At 43.1% G+C, this 21,750-nt stretch overlaps 1 protein-coding gene across 1 annotated transcript in view; it reads right to left on the reverse strand.

Annotated features, from left to right (window-relative positions):
* Window positions 1-21,750, reverse strand: part of LOC144798044 (5-hydroxytryptamine receptor 3A-like) — a 244,100-nt gene that overhangs the window by 94,852 nt on the left and 127,498 nt on the right. The window contains exon 5 of the mRNA XM_078668821.1: window positions 8,882-9,051. Coding sequence (XP_078524947.1) covers window positions 8,882-9,051 — 170 coding nt within the window. The remainder of the gene's footprint in view (window positions 1-8,881; window positions 9,052-21,750) is intronic.

Raw genomic sequence — 21,750 nt, forward strand, 5'->3', positions numbered from 1 at the left:
GTTGTAAACGAAAATACACAGGTTACAGAAATACCATCCATATATGAATTGTCAATTGGAAAGAAAGCTCAAGGGCTCTTGCTGAGACAATTAGAACCAAGCTACTATAAAAAGGTCAGATTCAAGGTCATCACCAGCGCTTGGAAAGTTTGGAGGATGGTCTCTAACTTCATGGCAATTCCAAAATTCAACAGGTATCCCCCTCTTTGACACTCTTCTTTGCTACCCGTACAGGCTAATGACGACATGGCTAAAAAATGCGAAATCACAGGGGTAAGAATGGTCTGGGATTTTTTGGGAGGAGAAGGAATACTAGGTTTTCGTACCTATAGAGGACTTTTGAAATTCCTAATAGTGATTATTTTAAATGTATTCAGGTTAATACTATTCTAAGCCTAAAAACTCCTAGGTTTTCACTTGAAAAGATTCCTTTTTTTGATATCATACTTAACAATTCAACTAGTATCGTAACAATATATGGCCTCCTCCTTGAGAAACTCCCAGACGACCTGGAACATACAGAGTCGTCTTGGGCTGGCAAACTGGCTAATCCCAATATTGACATTGACATGAGTTTATTTTTAATATCACGACTACTCATATCCTCTAACTTAAAAGCCCAGCTTTATAAGACTATTTTTAATTTATATTTTACCCCTACTAAGTTGTTTGCATAGGGGAAAAGAATAGATGATTCATGCCCCAGATGTGGATCAGGGTCGGCTACCCTGCCACATATGTTTTACGACTGTGATAAATTAACATCACTTAAAAGCCTGCTTTCAGGATTTTGGGAGGAGGTATTTGGACACAGCGCGGCGGAATCATCTTCACTTTTCATTCTTGGTTATGATAGCACTCTGGGGCTAAGCTCGGAGGAGAAATCATACCTATTTGTGGGGACAGCAGTTTATAGAATACTATTGTCAGCTCATTGGAAGGATGTGGATCCCCCAAACTTTCAAATGTGGCTAGCTAGTTTTCTGGGGGTTTATTCCACCAGAGGGAGACACTCTAGACTGCACGGTAATCAGATCTGGTCACCAATTGCGGGATGTAAGAAGGCTGTAAGGAAAGTAGCACTTGAAATAATATGTTTATTATTGATGTCTCGTACTGAAAGATTTATGTCCTTTTCTCTAACAATTTTTGGGCAACCAAAAAAAAAATAATAATAAGGTATCCTGATGAGTTATGTCCATGTCTAAGATAGTCTTTTTCTTTTGGTTGCCTATGATTTTTGCTAATGTTGTCCTAGAATTGATGCCTTTTTTTCTATTAATCATGAATGTATTTATATATTTATTCATTGATATGTATTTCTATTGTTTCTATATGTATTGAATAGAGTTGCTTAAATAAAAAATACATTTTAAAAAAAAAAAGAATTTGAATTTCTCCCACTGTCAGCATTTCCCGACAAAACCAATGGCTTCAGCTGGGCCTCATCCAATGGTTTTCTGGCTTCTTTAATACTGCAGGCACTTTGAAAGGGCTTTCTTTAATACTGCCAGACACCGTGCGTCGCAGGATTTCGAGTTCCTCTTGAAAGACTTTTCAAAGTCAGAAGGTAGAATAATTGACCTGGATGACCCACTTAGTGTATCCAACCTTAGCTCCATTGTGGTCATCTTGAAATACCAATTAAGTCCCAGTCAACTGCAACAGTGAGAATTTATTGTCGTTTTACATTTTTGGGTGCTTTTTGCTTTCAATCTTTAAAAATGCATAACTCCAGGTCCTCTCCTTCGATTGTTTCATTGTTTCAGTGTCATGTTGCACAGTTTATTTTTCTCTCTTAAAAATTGGTTTTGAAATTGTTATTGTGCTGTATTTTGACATTTAAACTTGATTGTTACTGCTAATTATTTTATACATTATCCTAAGTTAAACAAGTCTAGCAGTGCCCTAACTAACTCAGGGTTGACCGCAGGTGTGAATTATGAAAACTGTGTTCTACCCTGACAAGTTTGTGGTCTTATTTATTGTGGTGGAGTCTTATATGCACAATTAATAACCTGCTTTCTTTCAATTCTTTTTACAAATGCTTCAAGAGGAGTTTCATAGGTTCTAATAATTAGGTGGACTTTTTGTGACTAATAATGGACTTCCGGAGAATTTGTTGGCAAAACAGTCATGTATTCACTGTAACCACTTGGTTTGCCCAGATTACCAGCTTCAGTGTGTTCCTATTAGAGTAATCCTGGTGGTCCTTTGCGAAGGGAACTGTACAAAACTAATTCAGTATAACAGACACCAAGGAGCATACCCACTTCTCACATATCCAAGAACAAATCACCTGAGCATCTTAACGCAAATAGGACTACACAGATTGCAACACAAATACCATTGTGAGGCATTCTTAATTTGTATAAACAATGCACCTAACAAAGTGAATGACTACGTGAAATGAAAGTATCGTTATTAATTACTCGTCTTTAGTGTACTGATAGCAGCATTTATGTACTCCAGAAAGTTAGTGCACCTGCTGCAAAGAAGGTATACTTTATAAAATATATGCTTAGCTCAGTAAGTAACTGTTTGAATAAGAGCCATTTGATCTCCCGTGCAGAAATGGCCTCCCCGAATTTGTGAGAGGACTTCTTGAAGATCATTGCTTACAGCTAATAAGATGTCCGGCCGAGCTACCACCTGACGCCACAGTAGATGGCGCAAATCAGATGACGATACAACATCCCTATTGTAGGAAAACGAACAAGGATCAAAACGAAAGTTAACACAAAGAGACAGCTTGGTCAGGGACAGAGGATTATGGTCGCTTCCTAACCTTTCTAATACAACCATGTCAATGACAAGCGACCAAAGTCTTAGGTCCACTAGGCTATGTGATGACTGTATTTCTTAGACTTCAAATGCATCACACTCATTCAAGTCGTTTCATAGCTCCTGATTGGCATGATAGCTGAAGCATTGCTTGAAGTATGGAAATTGTGTCTGTTTTTAGTTGGGCAAATGATCCTGGTAGTCATATTGGGCTCCTTTCTTAGTGCTTTTTTCCCCTTTATTGTAAGGATTATTTCTAGTGGCCACGGGCCATGCAGTGCTGGTTTGGGCAGGAAAACTGCAGTGACTCCAGAGTTGTGAGTTGGGGTGTGGATATTCATGAGAGGGGCAAACACAAATGCGGACACAATCCCATATCAGCGTATTGCTTTAAAAAGTGGAAGCTCGGGTGGAGAAGCTGAAAAAGCAAGACATAAAGAAACAAGCATTGGCAAAGCAAAAAAAGACCTAGATTTGGGCTAATTCACACAAAAAGAGGTGTACCAAAAATGTTCTTTGGTTATTTTGCTGTTCCTCTATACAACGTGTCCTTTTCTGTTCCTCTCATATCTGTGCCTTAGTTTCTACTCCCCAAGCTTTCGTGCTGATGTTTTTTAAGTTTAAATAGGATTTTATTGACATTAAGAGACAGCAAAATGACAATGTAAAGTAATATCAAATGAAAACAGAAGATAAAAAAATGTATAATTCAAGAGGAGAAACAGGGAAAAGAAAAAATAAATAAATAAATAAGTAAATTAAAAAAAATGTGATATCAAAATGCATAACCATAACAGAATTAATTGGTACACAACAATCCTCAAGTGAAAATTATATAAATGTAACTAGAATACAAAACTTGTCATATAAGAAATCAGCATACTAATATATCAACTTCAAGGCGGTTTGGGAAATTCCTCAGAACGTGGAGTATGTAAAGGGAAAGATTGGGCAGAAACATTTAAAAAAGTGGTAATGGGCAACCACAATAAACCCTGTTTAATAGCAAGTGAGACAGGTGAGACATGAGCTCTGTCTAGTCTATGAATATAGCAAACCCCATACCACCAGGCTTGGAAAGAAACATTAGAGGCTGATTTCCAAGATTTGGTGACCTGTTAAAAAGCTACGGCAATAAGCAAATCAATAACTGACGTGTTAATAGTGATGGGAGGCCATCGTGCTGATGTTTTAAATTCCCTAAACGTATGGTGCAACAAATTTGGACATTTTAGTCCATTGTTTCTTTGATCACTATGGAATGTCAGACACGGTCCAGCATTATGTAAACCTGCTTTGGTCCATACTCACAGTTCTTTGAGGCTCCATGCAGCCAAAGTTGGGATGAGTCAATTTTGGATATATGTCCAACTGTCTTGTAATTCAGCCAAGTGCTTCGAAAGGACAGATCACTACTGTTTTGGTTTTCACGGAAACATCAATATATGTTGAGTCGGTGACGTTTTGCCTGTGGAAACCTCAGCAAACATGACCTTGACTGAGACCTCTATTCAGTAGTTGGAATGGTCAATGAACGGTGAGGCTTTCCAGGTTGAGGCACAGTAACTACCACCATGTTCTATTCTGGGCTGGGGTCTAGGTAAGGGGTGTTTTCCGATAAGGATATTGTAGTTAGAAATTATATGAACAGGGAGGAACACCTTATTAGAGGGTGCACCAATAATCATGGAATGTGAACCCAACAACACCCTATATTCTTTCCACACTCATAGAAGCATTCAAGCAGAAATAAGAAGGATGTTTGTTATCCGGCAAGATGGTAAGTTTTATTTGAAGAATTGATGAAACGTACAATATCTGAAAAGCTCTTTTGAGCAGAAGACTAACCTGGTCGAGTAATGTCCTGTGACCAGCCATCTGAAATAGCTTATTCACACAAACCTGTCTTACAGATGACAAACCTCGACCTCCAGCGGTTTAGGGGCAAGTCATTTCACTATCATAGCACTTCCTCTCTGAAACTTTCTTTCTTTGCTCCTTCACCACGAGTCAAATATTAGCAAATTTTGTAAACACCTGGGCATATGAAAGTAAACGTCCTGCAGATCCAAAGCAGAAATCCAGTCGTCTAGATCCAGGGCAGACAGAACTTGAGCCAGCATTTTGAAATGGTCTTTTTGTTGGATGTCATTTATAGGCGTGAAAAATTTATAGAAGTGAAAATTCATGGATTTTTTGACAATCTCAGAATTTTAGCTTCCTCCTGTGATTTTGACTGTAGCATTAAAACTTATATACGTTATCAATTAGTTTTAGGACGTTTTAGTAAGAAAATACAAAAACAGTTTTATGTACTTGTAATCCAACATTCACATAGTTAATATGTACAGCCAAAGGGATTGAAAGATCTATGGTGTCAACTAAAGCATTGGCAAATAATGAACATAAAAAGGCATTGAATGAGAATGCAGTATGCATGGATGAATGTGAGGGTAAAAATAGAATTTTGAAACAAAGAAAAAATGTGTGCTACCTTTGTGGGTTACAAACTAATTTAGGTAATTTTGTGCATTGTCCTGCACAGAAACGCAGGTGTCTGAAGTGTGATAAAATTGGTAAATTCTTTAAAGTATGTTGTTGTAAAGAGGTTGCTGCTCTTGGTTCAAGTAACAAGAAAGGTACTCATATATCTACTGTAAAAACTGAAAATGAGTCAGAGTTCGATGAGTGTCAGGATAAATTCACAAATGTCTTATTTAAAAGTCTCTAATGATGTTTAGAATGATCATAAAAAGAAAGTGTTGTTTTGTAAAGTTAAAATTGTCAAATGTATTTAATTATTATGGCTGATTCTGCCTCACCAATCACTATCTTGAACCAAAACATATTCAAACATTTTTGGGTTGACAAATCCTTGCACAAAAGTAATATTTTCCTAAAGCCTTGGGTGAATTTGAAATACAAATGCTTGGTTAGTTCAGTGATACTGTAATCATTCAGGAAAGATGTATAACAACCAAAATATATGTGGCTTTCAATCATAAGGATGTGGTTGGGTGGTTGGATCAAGAACGTTTAAGAATCATTCTTAAGTCAGGATCTGACAACCCTTTTCAGTTGGTTGAATGAAACTTGAGATGTTAATATTTTAGATACAAATTCTTTAGTCTTTAATGCATGTGGTGACTGATGTTGATTCAAAAATTGAAGTGAATTTTCTTCAGTTTTTAGAGATGAGGCTAAATGTGTTTAGGATTTTTTCACATGACATTGTTTTATGAAAGCACACCAACCATGTTGTGCATAAGGTAAGGGGTGTTCCCCTGAGTGTATGTAATGATCTCAAACAAATACTTGACAAATTGTGTGAAGAACGCATTATGTATGCTGTTGAATGCTCTGAGTGGACTTTGACTATTTTCATCACACAGAAAACAAATCAAGATCAGATTGTGTGTGGATCTACATTCTTTAAACAACAATCAAATTGTTGAATGTCCTCCTCTTGCAATAATTCAAGAGATGCTTGCACAATTAAGAGATGCTAAAATCTTTAGTACAATTCATATAAATACAGCCTATCATCAGATCAAATTAATGGAACCATCACAGCAACTCACTGCTTTCTCTACTCCATTTGGAGCTAATAAGTATCTCAGATTACCTTTTGGTTTGGCATCAGCTGCCAGTTTCTTTCAAAGACTTATTGGTACTCTGTTTAAGAATGTTTCAGGTGTTTTGTCACAACGGCACTTGTTGAACCTTGTATATCAGCCAACCATTTTGAGAATGATTTCTACAGGCAGGTGAATTACATTATGCCGACGCCACCAAGAAGTGGGAATCTGAAGGCAATGCTATCCCATTTGAACAGTAAATGGCTTATTTGCCATAATGTCATTACGAAAGGACTCAAAACCATGGAAGAAAGGAATTATATCACTGGTCTGCATACCACCCTGTAGTAAGTCTGGAGCCAGGGCAGGAAGGGAGGACCTATGTGCATTTCAAAGACCTGTCTTTGAAGTCTCCTCCTCTTCAAAGGCCCACCTGAGTATAAGTACTGGACCTCTGACACCATGACTTTATCTCACTTCTGGACCTGTGACCTCTCTGCCAGTAAGAACTGCTATGCTGCTGAAAGGGCTGCCACTCCGCTGGACTGCTGTTTACTGGACTGCTGCCTTGCTGTGCTGCCCTGCTGCTCTCTCTTGCCTGGGTGAGTAGGACTGGACCTGCATCACTTGAATTCAGAGTGACATCAAGGGCTAGCTGGCTGGCATCCTGATCTGAAGTCTCAGGGACACAAAATACTTCCAATCATCCTGCTCCTGCACCTGCACCTGGACTCTGCTCTAGTGAAACTGACACATCCTCTGCTGCAGACGCAGAATCAATGCATCGACGCTGTTGCAGGAACAGAACTGGTGCATCACATTCAGAACTGATGCATTGCCTTCAGCAACCGCTTTACCACAGCACCAGTACATTGCTTTTGGAACTTTTGCATCTTCTGCTGCGGGAACAGGATCAATGCACCCCGCCAGTTATGGACACAGAACTAGCATATCGCCTTCGGAACTACAGCATTTCAGGGGAGAGGCATTGCTGCTGCTGAATGGAGAAAACCACTGGTGTTTCACTTCGGCTGTACCCCGCATCTTTGTTGACACCACCGGAATGAAGGTACTTTCATTCAGTGGGCCTCATCGGGTCCCTGTATCCGGCCCATGCTTCATCATGGTCTTTTGACTTTGTAACGGTCCAGCGCGACCAGATTTCCCAAGTAAACGCTTATTGCTTATAAGCTTTATTTTAGAGTGTATTCTTTTAAAATTCATATCTCAAGTTCTACTTATGAATTTTTGTCTATGTCTTTTGATTTTGTTTTATTTATTACATTAAGTTCCATTTTTCTAACTTGGTGTGGTATCTTTTTGTGTGGCGTTTTCACAGTTTTACTGTTTGAAGTGATGCATAAATAATTTTTTTACACTGCCTCTAACTTAAGCCTGACTGCTTTGTGCCAAGCTACCAGAGGGTGAGCAAAGGTTAATTTAGGGCTTGCTTGACACATACCCTGACTAGGAATGTGGTTGTTGTTTGACTAAGGTTCACGCCCCAGAGAACCAACAACGCAATTTCTAACAGCTCCAATTTGGAAATGATCACTTATTAAATGTAATCAGGTAACTCAAATGTTATACTATGGGAGAGGCAGGCTTTGTAGTAGTGAAACATACATTTAAGAGTTTTTCACTACCAAGAATTGTAAAACTAAAATGTACACGTCCAACTTTTAAATTTAAACTGTACGTTGCCCTCTGGTCTGTCCAGGGCCAATCCTAGGGGGTGACTTATGTATTATAAAAAGGCAAGTTCAAGCATGGCATAAGGTTTATATTGCCAGATTAACATTGCAGTTTAAAACTGCACACAGGCTGCAATAGCAGACCTGCCACATGTTTAAAGTGCTACTTAAGTGGGGGCACAATGAGGGCTGCAAGCCCATAAGTAACATTTAGTTTCCAGACCGTGGGCACAGGTAGTGATATTTTACTAGCTCTTACAAAAAAAAAATATGTCTGAGATTGCACAGGCATTCAGCACCGATTAGCAGTGGTAAAGTGTGCAGAGTCCTAAAGCCATCAAACAAGAAGTCAGCAAAAAAGGAAGGTTGAAGGCAAAAAGATAGGGAAAAACCACGCCAAGGATGCCAGGTCTAACTAGAATTAGAGGAGACAACTGGTGCAGAATCTGGATCAGAGCCACACTACAATCCAAAAGCAAAACGGTTTGTGAGTTTCCTCCAGAAAAGAGATGATTTTAAAACCCAATTTGATGCATTTTGCTAGTTAACATATTTAATGTTTCAAGTTGGATAGCAATGATGGGACACAGCATTGAACTATAACTTAATAGACCCTAGCTACAGTTCAAGCATATTGCTTAGCTTTTGAATGACCCTCACTGATCGAAGAAAATGAGCTTGGAGACTTGGGAAAACACCCCCTCCAAAATAAGAATAAATGCTACATCATGCCGCACAGGATCTTCTTTCACCATTGCAAATCATTTTATGGTCATTGGTTATTTGAACCCCTGCTAAACTACATTCATATTCCTGGCATGTTACCTGAATAAGTATATGGTCCGAAAGTTAAATTGCACTTCTGAATATCGAATGGAAATTTGTAGAGGTCTAAAGAACAGGCTGTGACAATCCTCAGTGGTCTTTGCCAGTAAATAGTCCCATTGCTGTGCAGCAGGATGTATGGAACTGGTGGAGATTGGTCCTCTTCAGTTCTATGACACAAAATAAATTTTCAGTGAAAAGCAACTCCTCAATATAAGCACTAATCAACTTAGCATCACATATTATTATCCATACAAAGTATTAATTTAATAAAATAAGAATATAGATGTGATTTATTTATTTATTTTTATTTATAAAGTTTTATATAGCGCGAACGTGACCCACGAGGGTGTCAGAGCATTTTACAATATACATGTATTAAACATTAGAAGGTTGAGGTAGTATACAAACATTTAGTATTCGCCATTCCGTACACAAGAGGTATATAGTAGTATATAGATAACATTGGTGACTGATAGTCAACAAAGAATGATCCTCGAGGAAATCAGAATGCTTCACAATAAACAGTATAAACACAGTTATAAAACATTAGGTGGTTGAGGTATTAAACATACGTTTGGTATTCGCCTTTAATACTAATTAGGTAGGCAGTAATATGTGGATCACATAGGTGACTAGAGGTCAGCATAGAATTATAGTGATACTAATATGAAAACATACAAATACACGACCATATTTATCAGAGGCTTGCATTGCTCTTGCGTCATGCAAGGCTATGTAAAGCAGCACAAGGCAACGTAACCCTTTAAGTCAGATTTACTATGCCCCACAGAGCCACATTGCTTAGCTCTGTGATGCATAGTAAATCTGGAGCAACATAAAGCAGTGCAAGTGGCTGCCTTGTATTACTCCATGCTGGGAAAGTGTTCCATGGGTGGAGTGTAGGTGTTCCCATGCACCCGCCAATGGTTTTTGATGAAGTCCCATATTTACTAACACTAGTAAGCCCGAGAATGTGTCATAATGCTACGCCTTCCCAGATGAGGTGCAACAAGGAGAAATATGGTTATTTCTCTCCATTATTTCCTCTTTCTACATGTGCTTCTTTCTGTTATGTTACGTTGTGTTTTGTTGTGTAATGTTATATTATTATTATTATTTTTTTTGTATTTTTTTTTTTTTTTGTCCTCATTACTACCATGGTTTCAAATGGCAAACTAAAATTCGCATACAACAAGCTGTCTCAGTTTGTGAAAAACTGGCAGGGATAAGGAGCGACGGAGTGGGGGCCAAGCATCCCTCAGCTATTGCAAGCTCAGTCAAGAAGGCATAAAACCAACCGGTTACCTAAGCAATGGCAACCGTGGTAGGAGTGACAGCCACATCCGGCCGGGCTGAGACCGGGCCACGGCTGTATACATAGTGCAGGAGCAAAAAGGGCACCATAGTAGAGTAATCTTTGGACCCGGGGGGAAAAAAAAAACCCGGACACTTTATTACACCCATGATAACAGATACCAAAAAGCCCTTTTGCTCTGGTTACCAGACCTGGCCAGGTCCATGTGAGCTGTCTGCAAGACGGAAGCCTGCCATTCACTAAAAAAGGGGGGTGAAGGTTCCTTCCACTTCCTGCAGATTTCCCTTCTTGCCAACAGCACCGCATAGAACACCAAACTTTTAGCTGCACTTTGATGTCCATCCAGAATCCCAAAAATCACAAGAGGCAGATCTATGTTAACCTGGGCACCCAATGATGTTGTTAAAGTCTTACTAATCGCTGCCCAAAATGTATCTAGCCTGGGGCATTCAAAAAACATATGGGTATCAGATGCTGCCAAAAGCCCACATCTTGCACATGCAACAGAGTTGCCCTCAGTAAATTTAGATACTTTAAGAGGAGAATAGTATGCCCTGTGCAGAGTAAAAAGGTGATTTCTGCATAGCCATGAGGGCTTCACAATACTACACAAGAGCTCAAATGACGCACACCAAAGGTCTTGCAGGTTATGGCTAGTGATTAAAGGGCTCCACAACGAATCCGGTAAGGTGAACTCTCCATCCGTTTCCTCAAGGATGAGTTTATACCACTGTGAAGTCTCCTTTTTAGCTGGTAAATTATTCACTAGATTGTTGATAAGTAGGCTGTATCCTCCAAGTGCAAACTTATTCCTTCTGGACGGTTGAGTTTTGTAAGCTTCCGTCCAACTGGTCATTTGTATATATTTAAACCTCGATAGGTTAGGGCCGATCTTAGCCTGAAGATGTTCCCATAAAAGCAACTCCCCTTCAAAAAAGAGATCTCCCCAAACTTCTAGACCTGCATCTCTTATAGGCACCGCTAAACTGTCTCCGAGCCAGGCAGGATTTTCAGGTAGCCCCCAAAGCGGTGTTCTATCACAAAAATACCCTTGTTTTATAGATCTTGTGACTTTCGCCCACATTTTTGCCAATCCTTGCAGGACCTTCAGTTTGATTTTTTTTTTAATTTCGGGTTGCTAAACTTGAAAAAAAAAGCAGACTGGCCAACCCCTTCACCTTCCAACATAGCTGAAAACATAGAGCCCACCCCATGATTAGTGGGCGTTTTTAATAACATACGAGTATGAGACAGCTGGAAGGCCCATGCGTATAATTTTAAGTCGGGCAGCAAACCCCCCCTTGTCTCTTCGCCGCCTAAGTTTTTTCCATGATATCCTTGCCAGTTTATTGTTCCAGATAAAAGATGTGATGTCTGACTGTAATTTGGCTAAACAAGCATGATCAAAATATAAGGGGATAGTGCTAAACAAAAAAGAAATTTTGGGTAGGATCGACATTTTAATTAGGTTAACCCTCCCAATTAGAGACAGTGGGATATGGGACCATGATTGTAACAACTTACGGCACTCTTTAGCTACTGTTGATAGATTAACTAAAGCAATTTTATCAATGTCTTTCACAATACATAGGCCCAAATACCTCATTGAAGAACCTGCCTGTACCTCCATGGCGCTCCCATCGTCATTCCAGACAAGCATCTCGGTCTTTGCTTCGTTAATCTCGTATCCCGATACTTGACCGAATGCGTGGGCTGTTTTTAAAATTGCGAGGAGTGCAGTACCAACATGTGATGTAAGAATGAGCACGTCATCGGCATATAGGGCTACTTTCCTCTCCCACCCTCTATAAGAAAATGATTTGATGGTAGCCTCCTCCCTTAGTTGTTGCGCGAAGGGCTCGATATAGAAATCAAATAGTAGGGGGGAGAGCGGGCAACCCTGCCGTGTCCCTCTAGAGATGGTAACCGGGTCAGACAAATCTCCATTAACCAACAAACGCGCAACTGGACTATTGTATAACAAACCGATTGCGCGGCGAAACCCTGTTCCAACGCCAAACTTGGCCAAAGCCCCCGACAGGTACTCCCAGTTGACCCTGTCGAAGGCTTTAGTTGCGTCCAACGTGAGGGCAGCTAGTGGGAGGCTCCGGGCCGATGATATATCAAGGGCCCCTATCAGATCATAGGTAAGCTCAAATAGTTGTCGTCCCTTCACAAAACCTTTCTGGTCAGGATGGAGGACCAAGGGCGCAATCAAAGCCAACCTAGATGCCAAAATTGTGGTAAATATCTTGTAGTCCACATTTAATATTGATATTGGCCTATAAGATCCACAGGCGACCCTTGGCTTCCCCGGTTTCAAAATGAGAGTGATAGAGGCATTATCCCAAGATGCAGGCGGAGTCTGTCCTTCAAGTAGGATTTGATTAAATAATATAGTAAGAAAGGGGACGAGTTCTGCTTCAAGGGCTCTATAAATTTCTGCCGGCAAACCATCGGGTCCGGCCGCCTTCCCTTTCTTACTTCTTTTAATGGCAGATCTAACCTCATCTTCAGTGATGGTATTATCTAAAGATTGAGACTGCTCCGGGGTAAACAAAGGTAGATCAATATCCCTCAGCCAAGCCTCAATAGCTTCTGATGAGATCTCATCATCCTCCTTATAGATCACCTGAAAGTAATCTCTGAAGGCCCTCCTAATATCCTCATCTGACGAAAAGGTATTATTATCAACAGTTATCACAGCTATGTTATTGCAAACCTGATCTGTTTTGGTCTTCCATGACAATAATTTCCCCGCCCCCTCACTGTATTCAAAATGGGCCAACTTGCTGGCCTCCCATCTCTGCTGGAGTCTAAGATTTAATATTGAGCTCAAGCTACCCTTCAGAACCAATAACTGGTTCCTAAGAGAGGTTAGAACAGGTTTAGAGGTAGTATGGTTGGTGTCTATATCTTGTTGAATTTGAAGTATGTTAGCTTCAATAGAGGTAACTACCTCCCTATGTTTCTTCCTGCGATATGAAACTTTCCCCGTAATAACCCCTCTCAAGAAGGCTTTGAACGAATCCCAAATAGTCCTCGTCGTCGCTGAGCCCCTATTAGCATTCATAAAGTTATGGGTTTCAGCTTTAAGAAACGCAATATCCTCCGAAGAGGAAAGAAGAGAGCGATCAAAAGACCATGTGTTGGAGGGCCTCTTATTGGGCCAAACAATTTCCATTACTACAGCCGCATGGTCCGACAGATGTATCGGGAGATAGCTAATGGTCTTAACGGAGTCTACCAGCCTCAGACTAATTAAAATGAAATCTATTCTGGACTGGTGATGGTACTTGTAATTCCGAAAGGAGACCCCTTGTTGTTTTCCAGACCTCTCTCTCCAGATGTCAACATACCCATATTGCTTCATTGCGCTGTGTAGCAGGGACCTAGTCTTAGAAAAAACTTGGGAACGACTATTGGCCGATTTATCCAATAGAGGATCCAGTGCGACATTAAAGTCGCCTGCCAGGATAATAGGTTCAGGAAAGGAAAGCAGGTGTGAGAATATAGACTCCAAAATAGAGGGATCGTCCTGGTTCGGACCATAATAACTCAGGATTGTACTTTGTACGCCGGCCATAACCACTAACGCAATGGCCCATCTGCCACCTGGGTCCACCGCCTTTGATACCAGCCTAGCTCTAGCTCCTTTTTTTAAAACAACTGAAACACCTCTCGTATTTGTTGTTTGAGTTGTTGAAACTGCGAAATCAATCCATCTATTTTTCTTAATAAGGGTGAGCATATCCGTATGAGTTAAATGAGTCTCCTGGAGCACAATGACCTGTGCATCCAGGTCTCGCAAGTATTGCATAATTCAATTAGCTCTTGGCTTGGTGCGAAGGCCATTGACATTCCAGGAGATATATTTTACACTACTCATACTTAAAAGAGAGAAAAGCAACTAAAGCTAAGCATGTCAACTGTGAACTTAAAACACTATCCAACATCTGTCTCCTACCATCCATTTTAACACATCCTTGCTCAATGAGGACTTTTTTATGTTTTTGCCACCCCCCCTGACCCAGTGCCCCCCCTTACCGCCCCCTCCCACCCCTTGAAAAACCCTTGTTTTATCTAACCGGAACATAGTCCAGTAGATAGCACCCCTTCCACGAGCTCCCGGTGAGATTGCCCCACCTGCCCCAAAGGGAGAAATAGAGAAGATAGAAGGACATAAGGACATGTATTAATAAAAAAGATTACCCTACATGCCCTCAAAAATAATTGCCACAACTAGTTAAGTGAATAGCTAGTTTGCTAAGGAAGAAAAGAAAAAAACAAAATCAGTCTAGTTGGTCTAGTTGGTTTACTGCTTCTAAACCAGGAGTGTTCATAGCATATGGATGACGTAGAAGCTATTGAGCCTACCTGAAGAGGTACACTTATACTGCCTCCAGCTATGCACAACCTATTTATTCTCATTGCCCAACTTCATTAAGAGCTTATCGGCTGCCTGCACCGATCTAATGTTGAACATCTGGTTATTATGCATGACTTTAATGGTAGCCGGAAATATAAGCTGGGCTGTTGCACCTAACCTCCTAAAGGCATCCAGCCGCCTCCCAAACTCCCATTGTTTCTCCAATGTGACTCTGGAGAGGTCAGATCTAATTAGGAACGTATACCCTTTCCCGGCAAGTGACTTTTGTTTTAACGCCAGGTTAAGAATCTGCGCCTTCAACACATAAGTATGGAAGTTAACCAGTATTTTACGCGGCTTAGACCTTTGGGGGTTCCACCGAAAGGAATCCCTATGGACTCTCTGGAAATTCAATGCCAACTCTTCAACTGAATGGTGTAGGCCAAGGGACTCCTTCAACAAAACAGTGATAAATTGCTTAATGTCTGAGCCCTCAGTTCCCTCTGGAACATTGAGGATGCGGATGTTCCCCTGCCTGGCGTTATTTTCCAACGTCTCCATCCTTTCACTTAGTACTTGATCCTCCCTGGTAAGCTTCTTTATATCAACTTTAGCCTGCTCCAAATGGATTGAAAGTGCTGCTGTTGTTTCTTCCAGGACGCCTGTTCTTATGGTAAGTCCATCAATCTTACTGTCCAATGCTTCGCAATAGTTCCTTATCTCCACCTGATTCGCGGAGGACTCAGTAAAACCTTTCCTAATCTCCATTGTGAGAGCAGAAAACATTCCCAATAAGGAAGCCGCTGTTATAGAGGATTCACCTTCAAAATGAACTATGCTGGCTTTAACTGAACCATCATCGTGTTGGTCCCTGAGGCTCTCATCGTCCCCCCACCCTCCTCCTCTGGCTGCACCTTCCATCTCCGGCGGTACTGCTAAGTGATTTCCAGGGACTGGTCCTTCCGCTTTCTTCAAGCTCTGTGGGGGGCTCCGCTCCACGGGGGACAGATCTCCAATGACCTGGACTCCCGTCTCTACTTCTTGATCTTCTCCTACACCCGCCATATCATCTAGGTTAGGGATGTCCAGTGCCATTACCCCAGCTTCAGCCCCAGCTTCAGCCTCCCCCACTGGGAGGGAGGGTAATATATCCTGGGCAGGGGGAGAGTAAAGGCAATCAGGGGCAGGTGGGGCAGGTGGGACAGATGCCATGTTATGATCTTCAAAAAGATTGAGTAACCGAGGGACCACTTTGAAATAGGATCAAAGCGAAGGGGTGATTTTTGACCCTAAAGATAATGCAGCCTTAGGGCCCTTAGCTTTAGATTTAGGCTTAGGCTTAGGCTTATGCTTGGTGCCTCTAGACTTCACTTCTGTGCTTAAATAGGAAGAAGATTTCCTCCTAACCGACACACCAGAACTAACAGCCCCCGCAGACTCAGCAGACTTAGCAGTTTCCCCCTCTGACACGGCTATTTCTTTTTCCGGTCCCCGCTTATCTTGCCTTTTATCTGAGGTACATGCCGAAATTCCAGAGATATTACAAGCAGGTCTTGTCCCTGGTAACAACTCAGCCAGAGTGACCTCAGAGCTCTCACTGACCTTACCGTGAACCTCAGCCTCTAACCCCCCACTGCAGCTGCTATCAACGGAGTCGACAGTGGTTGTTTCTGCGTGCCTCTGGGAGGTGTTCTGTTGGTGGCGCGTCTTGAGTTTGCAGCAAAAGAGGAACTGCGGAACGGCTGCACCAAACCCCGCAGCTTCCTCCCTCTCCTTAGCTCCAGCGCGGCTGCCCACAGACGCAGCCTCGGCCTCACCTGAGGGTCTCGCGGTCCGGTCACACCAGACAGTTCAGGAAACAGTCTCCAGAGAAACGCCGAACCAGCAGAACCTTGACATGACTCGGCAACACACCGGGCAGTAGGGCTCACGGAAAGAGAATCTCGGAGGCAGTAAGCTCGACGTCCTCTGTCCTCCAAAAACGAGCAGGGACACAGAAAGCGGACTGCTCGGCGAGGCACCTCCGGGGGCGGAACACTGCCCTGCATCCTCACCAAGCCAGAAAAAAGGTAGCAAACAGTAGCGAACCCTGAGACAGCAAACAGCAGAAAAACGGCAGAAAACGGTAAATTTCACTAAGAAAAGGCAAACATTGTTGTGGCTATCTACTCCCACAACTCATCCCGCAAAACTGCAGTCCTTACTGAGGCAGGGAATTCTCTAAACGGGAGCTCGCCGTGGAGCACCACGGCAGCCTACCTAGCTGCCGCCATGTTTTTCTCCCCCGCCCCGAACGCCGAGTGACTCTCTTCCTTGTGTAATGTTATATTATGTTATGCTATGTTAAGCTGTATAGCACACGTATCAACCGTGACCGTTCCTGTGGAGTTATTCAAAGAGCCAGGTCTCCAGCTTTTTTGGGAAATCCAGAAGTGAGGATAAGGCTCTGATGTGTTGTGAGAGGTCCTGCCATGTTTTGGGTGTGTGTAGGAGAATGAGTGACCGTCTGCTCTGCTTTTGTGAATTCAGAGTGTGTACAAGTGAGAATGAGCCTGAGTGTAGGTGTCTGGCAGGCTGTAGAAAGAGTATGAAGTTGTACAGGTATGTTGACCCTGTATGTGCATGAGGAGTTTGAAAAGGCTGCGTTTGTGAATGGGGAGCAAGTGAACTCTCTGAGGTGGAAGGAGATGTCGGTGTGGAGTGGCAGGTTGAGTATTCTTTAAGGCATGAAGTCTGTGTAGTAGCTGTTTGGAGATTCTGGCATAGAGTGTGTCTGGTGTTCTGTGTCAGTCACTTGAAGTTCTTTCGTAGCATATGCAGGATGCTGAAGCAGGCAGCGTTCACTGAGTTGACTTGTGCCATCATGTTTAGGACCATCCCAGATTTCTGGCATAGTTGATGGGTGTTGTTCCTAGCTCTGTGGGCCACCAGATGGCATCCCACATGCATGTCTTGTTTCGGAAAACCAGTACTTCCTTCTTGTCTGAGATGAGATTCAAGCAGTTGGTTCTCATCCATTCCGCTACTATGATCATGCATTTGGTGAAGTTGGCTCTGGTGGTGGTTGTCTTGTCTGTCAGGGGGAGGGTGAGTTGGGTGTCATCAGCATAGCAGATTAGAAAGATGCCTTGGGATCAGATAATGTTGGCAAGCGTAGATGTTGGTCTAGATGTTGAATAGGATCAGATAAAAGATGATCTCTGGGGGACTCCGCAAATCAGATTCTTGGTCTACGATGTGAAGAGTGGCAGTCTGACTTTTTGGGTTCTTTCTGTGAGAAAGGAGCATATCTAGTTGATTGGAGGTCATTGGGTGCCGAGCTCATTGAGTTTTCTGATGAGCTTGTTGTAGGATACTATTTCAAATCCTGGGGAGAGGTCGAGCAGGATGAGGGCAGCTGTTTCTCCTTGGACTAGAATAGTCAGGATGTCATCAGTGGCTGTGATGATTGTGCTGTTTTGGTGCTGTGGTTTCTTTCTGAATCATGATTGAGTGTTGTCCGGTAGGTGTTGTTTTTCAAGGTGGATTGTGATCTGCTTTTTGATTGCCTTCTCCATCATTTTGGCTGGGTAGGGGGGCAGAGAGATAGGATGTAAGTTGCTTAGTTGGCTTGGGTCAGCCGGCATCTTCTTGAGGAGGATGTTGACCGCTGCATGCTTTCAATCTTCTAGGAATGTAGTTGGTGTGATGGAGATGTTGATGATGTGGATAAGGGTGGTGCTGATGGGTGATGCTCCAAGGTTGTATATGTGGTGGGGGCCTGGGTTTGTCGGGGCTCCTGAGTGTATGGTCTGCATTATTTTTGCTGTATCTTCTCTAGTAAAAGATTTCCAGTCAGCCAGATGGCAAACTTGGTTGGTGATGGGCCGGTTTGGGATAAGATCCCTGGCATCTGGTTTGTGTATGAAGTTGTTGTAGATATTTGCAATTTTACTGTGGAAGAAGTTTGTCAGGTCATCTCAAACTTCTTAGGAATGGGTGATGCTGCTGATGGAGGCGGAGGGTGTGGTGAAGTATTTGACGATTGAGAAGATCTCCTTGCAGCTGCTGGAGCTCCCTTCGATGCATTCAGCTAGCACTTTTTACTTGACGGCTCTCAGTTGCTGGTGATAGCGTCTGAGTGCAGCCTTCTAAGTAGTTCTGTTGGTGTGTTTTTGTGACTAGCTCTCCATTTTCTCTTGAGCAGTTTGCATTGTCGTTTGGAGTCTTGAAGGTCCTCTAATTACCAGCTGGCCTGCTTGTTGGTTATTCTTTGCTTGTTGGGTTTGATGGGTGCAAGAGCATTTGCTCAGTTGTTGATCTGGTTGTTGAAGTTGGTGATGTTCTCATTGAGGTTGTCTGTGAGATTAGATTTATCCATGCGGAGGGCTTTGAGCCAGTCTGCTTCTGAGATTTTGCCCCACCTGCTGCTAGGTAGTCTGACGCCTTGCGGTGTGTTGATTTGGAAGTGAATGATGCAGTGATTAATCCATGTGAACGGTGATGTGGAGTTGTACTTGATGCTGTTGCTGGTGAAGAAGATGGTGTCTAGTGTATGTTCTGTGACAAACTACCCAATATTGTTCAGGCTTTTGAAGAGTGCTGTGGAGCAGGAGTTGGTTCCGTCTTATAAGTGGAAGTTGAGAATGCAGAGGATTATGAAGGCTCTGGAGTCGATGGTGAGAGGGGCGATAAAGTCTGTGATGAGGCTGGTGAAGGAAGCTTGCGGTCTGAGTGGGAGGTAAGTGAGGGTTCCAATTAGGGTAAAGTTTTGAAAGATTTGCAGCTTGTTTTGCAGATGCTCCATGAATGGGGTGGTGCTCTATGTGGATGTTGAGCACTTGATGGAGTCTTTGAAGGATGGCTGTGAGTCCTCTTCTTGGCATGTGAAGGCAGTCCTGGTGTGAAATCTTTTAACCCGCTGGGATTGCCTTAGAGATATCGGGTGCCGATGTGGAGGTGGGTCAGGTTTCTGTCAGGAAAAGTAGGCGGGTATGTCGCTGCTCTGCAGGTCCCAGATTTCAGTATCATGTTTGATGAGAGATCGTGTGTTCATAAGCATAAATGCAATTCAATGCTGGGGTGCAGGTTTTCTGTACCTTTTGGTATTAGGTGGGGGTGTTGATGATGTTACTGGTGCTTGCATGGAGTGTGTTGGTAGACTACTGGGAAAGGTTCCTATTTTGGTGTGTGTTGTGACAGCAGTGGAGTCAGATGTGTCCCAGATCCTGGATACTGTGGGGTACTGCTAAAGTTGGTCAGGCCAGGGTTCATAGCACTGAGCATGGTCCAGGCACAGGCAGATGGTCTTGCCTTTTGCAAGCGTTTGGCACACCAATGTTGCAGAAGTGCAGCAGCTGCCATTAAGAAGATTCTAGGAGGGGGAAGAGAGCAGAGCACGGAGGGATGAGCTGCAAATGCACTAGAAGAAGTGAGAAGGAGAAGTGTCAGGAAGAGCAGGAAAGGAGCAGGGATGCGTCAAAAGGTGCAGGAACTGCAAGGAAAGGGACAGAAGGGGCAAAATGCCTGAAAGGAGTGAAAAAAACTCAAGAAAACAAGTTAAAAGGTCCAAACGAAACAAGTGGGTGAAGGAGAGAGCAAGCAGAAAAACAGGAAATATTGCAAAAAAATTGAAATGAAAGAGCAACAGGCACAGAAGGGTGAAAGAGCTTGACAGAGTCGAAGGATCAGGTGAAAGAGAAGGGAGACTGAGAGCTGGTCAAAAGTGGACAGTAGAAAAAAAGGAGCAGAAAGAGCGAGGCGGGAGCCTTGAGACAAGGAAACCAGGACCGAAAGGGCCTTGACTGAACACAGGTAAGTGGGGCTGGGTCAACACACATAGAAAGATCTAAAAGCCTCTGAAGATTGTTTTTGTGCAGAAAACAATCAGGCACAAAACCTTTCCTGCCTGTAACTCAGGCGCCCTTGTCAGCCAAAAGTGCACCAGTGCAGAGAGAAAGCAGGAATGCGCCATATGTTAGTAATTATGATGCAATCCTGCTATCTCCATTTGACGCAGCACAGCAAGTTGTCTTGCTGTGTTGTTGTAGCGGGTTGCGTAGGAAAGGGCAGGAGGCGTGTTTTATTTGGGAAAACAGAAAGTCTGTACAAGTCTTTCTCCACGGGGGCCTCCGGGGTGATCTGCTCCTGACTGTTCTCCTTTTCGGGCGGGTGCTCTCTTCCCTGTGGCTACATCGAGGGCTTCTACGGGAACGCAAGTCCTACGACTCCGTGATGGTGGTAGGTGAGCCGTAGGAAAGGAAAGGAAGAAAGGACAGGTATCAGTCCTACGTCCACACTCGCTTGTACTACAAGGGAAGGGGAGTGAGGGAACACCACTCGTGTTATTCTACAAACAGGTGAGAGGACGGGGGAGTGACGGGAGGGGATACCGGGTTACTCCACAGGGTCTCAGGTCACGGAACGGACCTCCCCCTTCTCTCCACCCAGCCCGCAATACGGCTCCGTACCTCTGTGAGCCACACACCTCCGGGCGTGCGGCTGGGCGGCTCGTGGTGCCGATGGCCTCCTAGCTCCCGTGCCGCCAACGGGTCTCTTCTCCTTCCTTCCGCTGATGTTACTTCGGTTCTTCCTCCCTTGTCTTCTTCTTTCGCTGCTCTCTCCGACTCCGCACTCGACTCTGCTCCACACTCGCCTCCAACACCTCCGGTAAACAAGCACACCTGTGTGCTGTTAGCTTCCGGTTTTGACTCTCCTGTTGGCTCCTCCTCCTCCAGGACGTGCCAGTTAAAGAGACCGCCGTCTACTTCTTCGTCGTCCCGAGAGCAGCCGGGGTCTGTCGAATACCTCCAGTCGTTATGCTGCGGAAACAAGAGGGGGGGGGGGTCACATGGTGAATCCCCACTTGGGGGTAAGGTGTTCCTACGCTGGGGGATTGACTGCCTCCCCGCGTTACAGTTGTGCTGTGCCAAATATTAATAAATCTGCCCACAGTTTGTAGGTAAATGCTTTAAAAAGCTAGAAATCTAAATATGTTGAAACGAGTGAGGCTATATCTAAACACCTTTGTAAATATCCGAGCATTGGTTCCTTCACTCTATCCTAGCCTATTTGGCACGGATTTTCGAGCAATATACAAGTCCCATGAAATCAGAATTACCATTATAAATAAAATTGGGGAAACAAATAGGACTCCTAATGTGTGCTTTAATTCCCCAACAGAGCAGCTTACGCTACCTGTAT

The sequence above is a fragment of the Lissotriton helveticus genome, chromosome 12 (genome assembly GCF_964261635.1).
Source record: "Lissotriton helveticus chromosome 12, aLisHel1.1, whole genome shotgun sequence".
NCBI classification, from domain to species: Eukaryota; Metazoa; Chordata; class Amphibia; order Caudata; family Salamandridae; genus Lissotriton; species Lissotriton helveticus.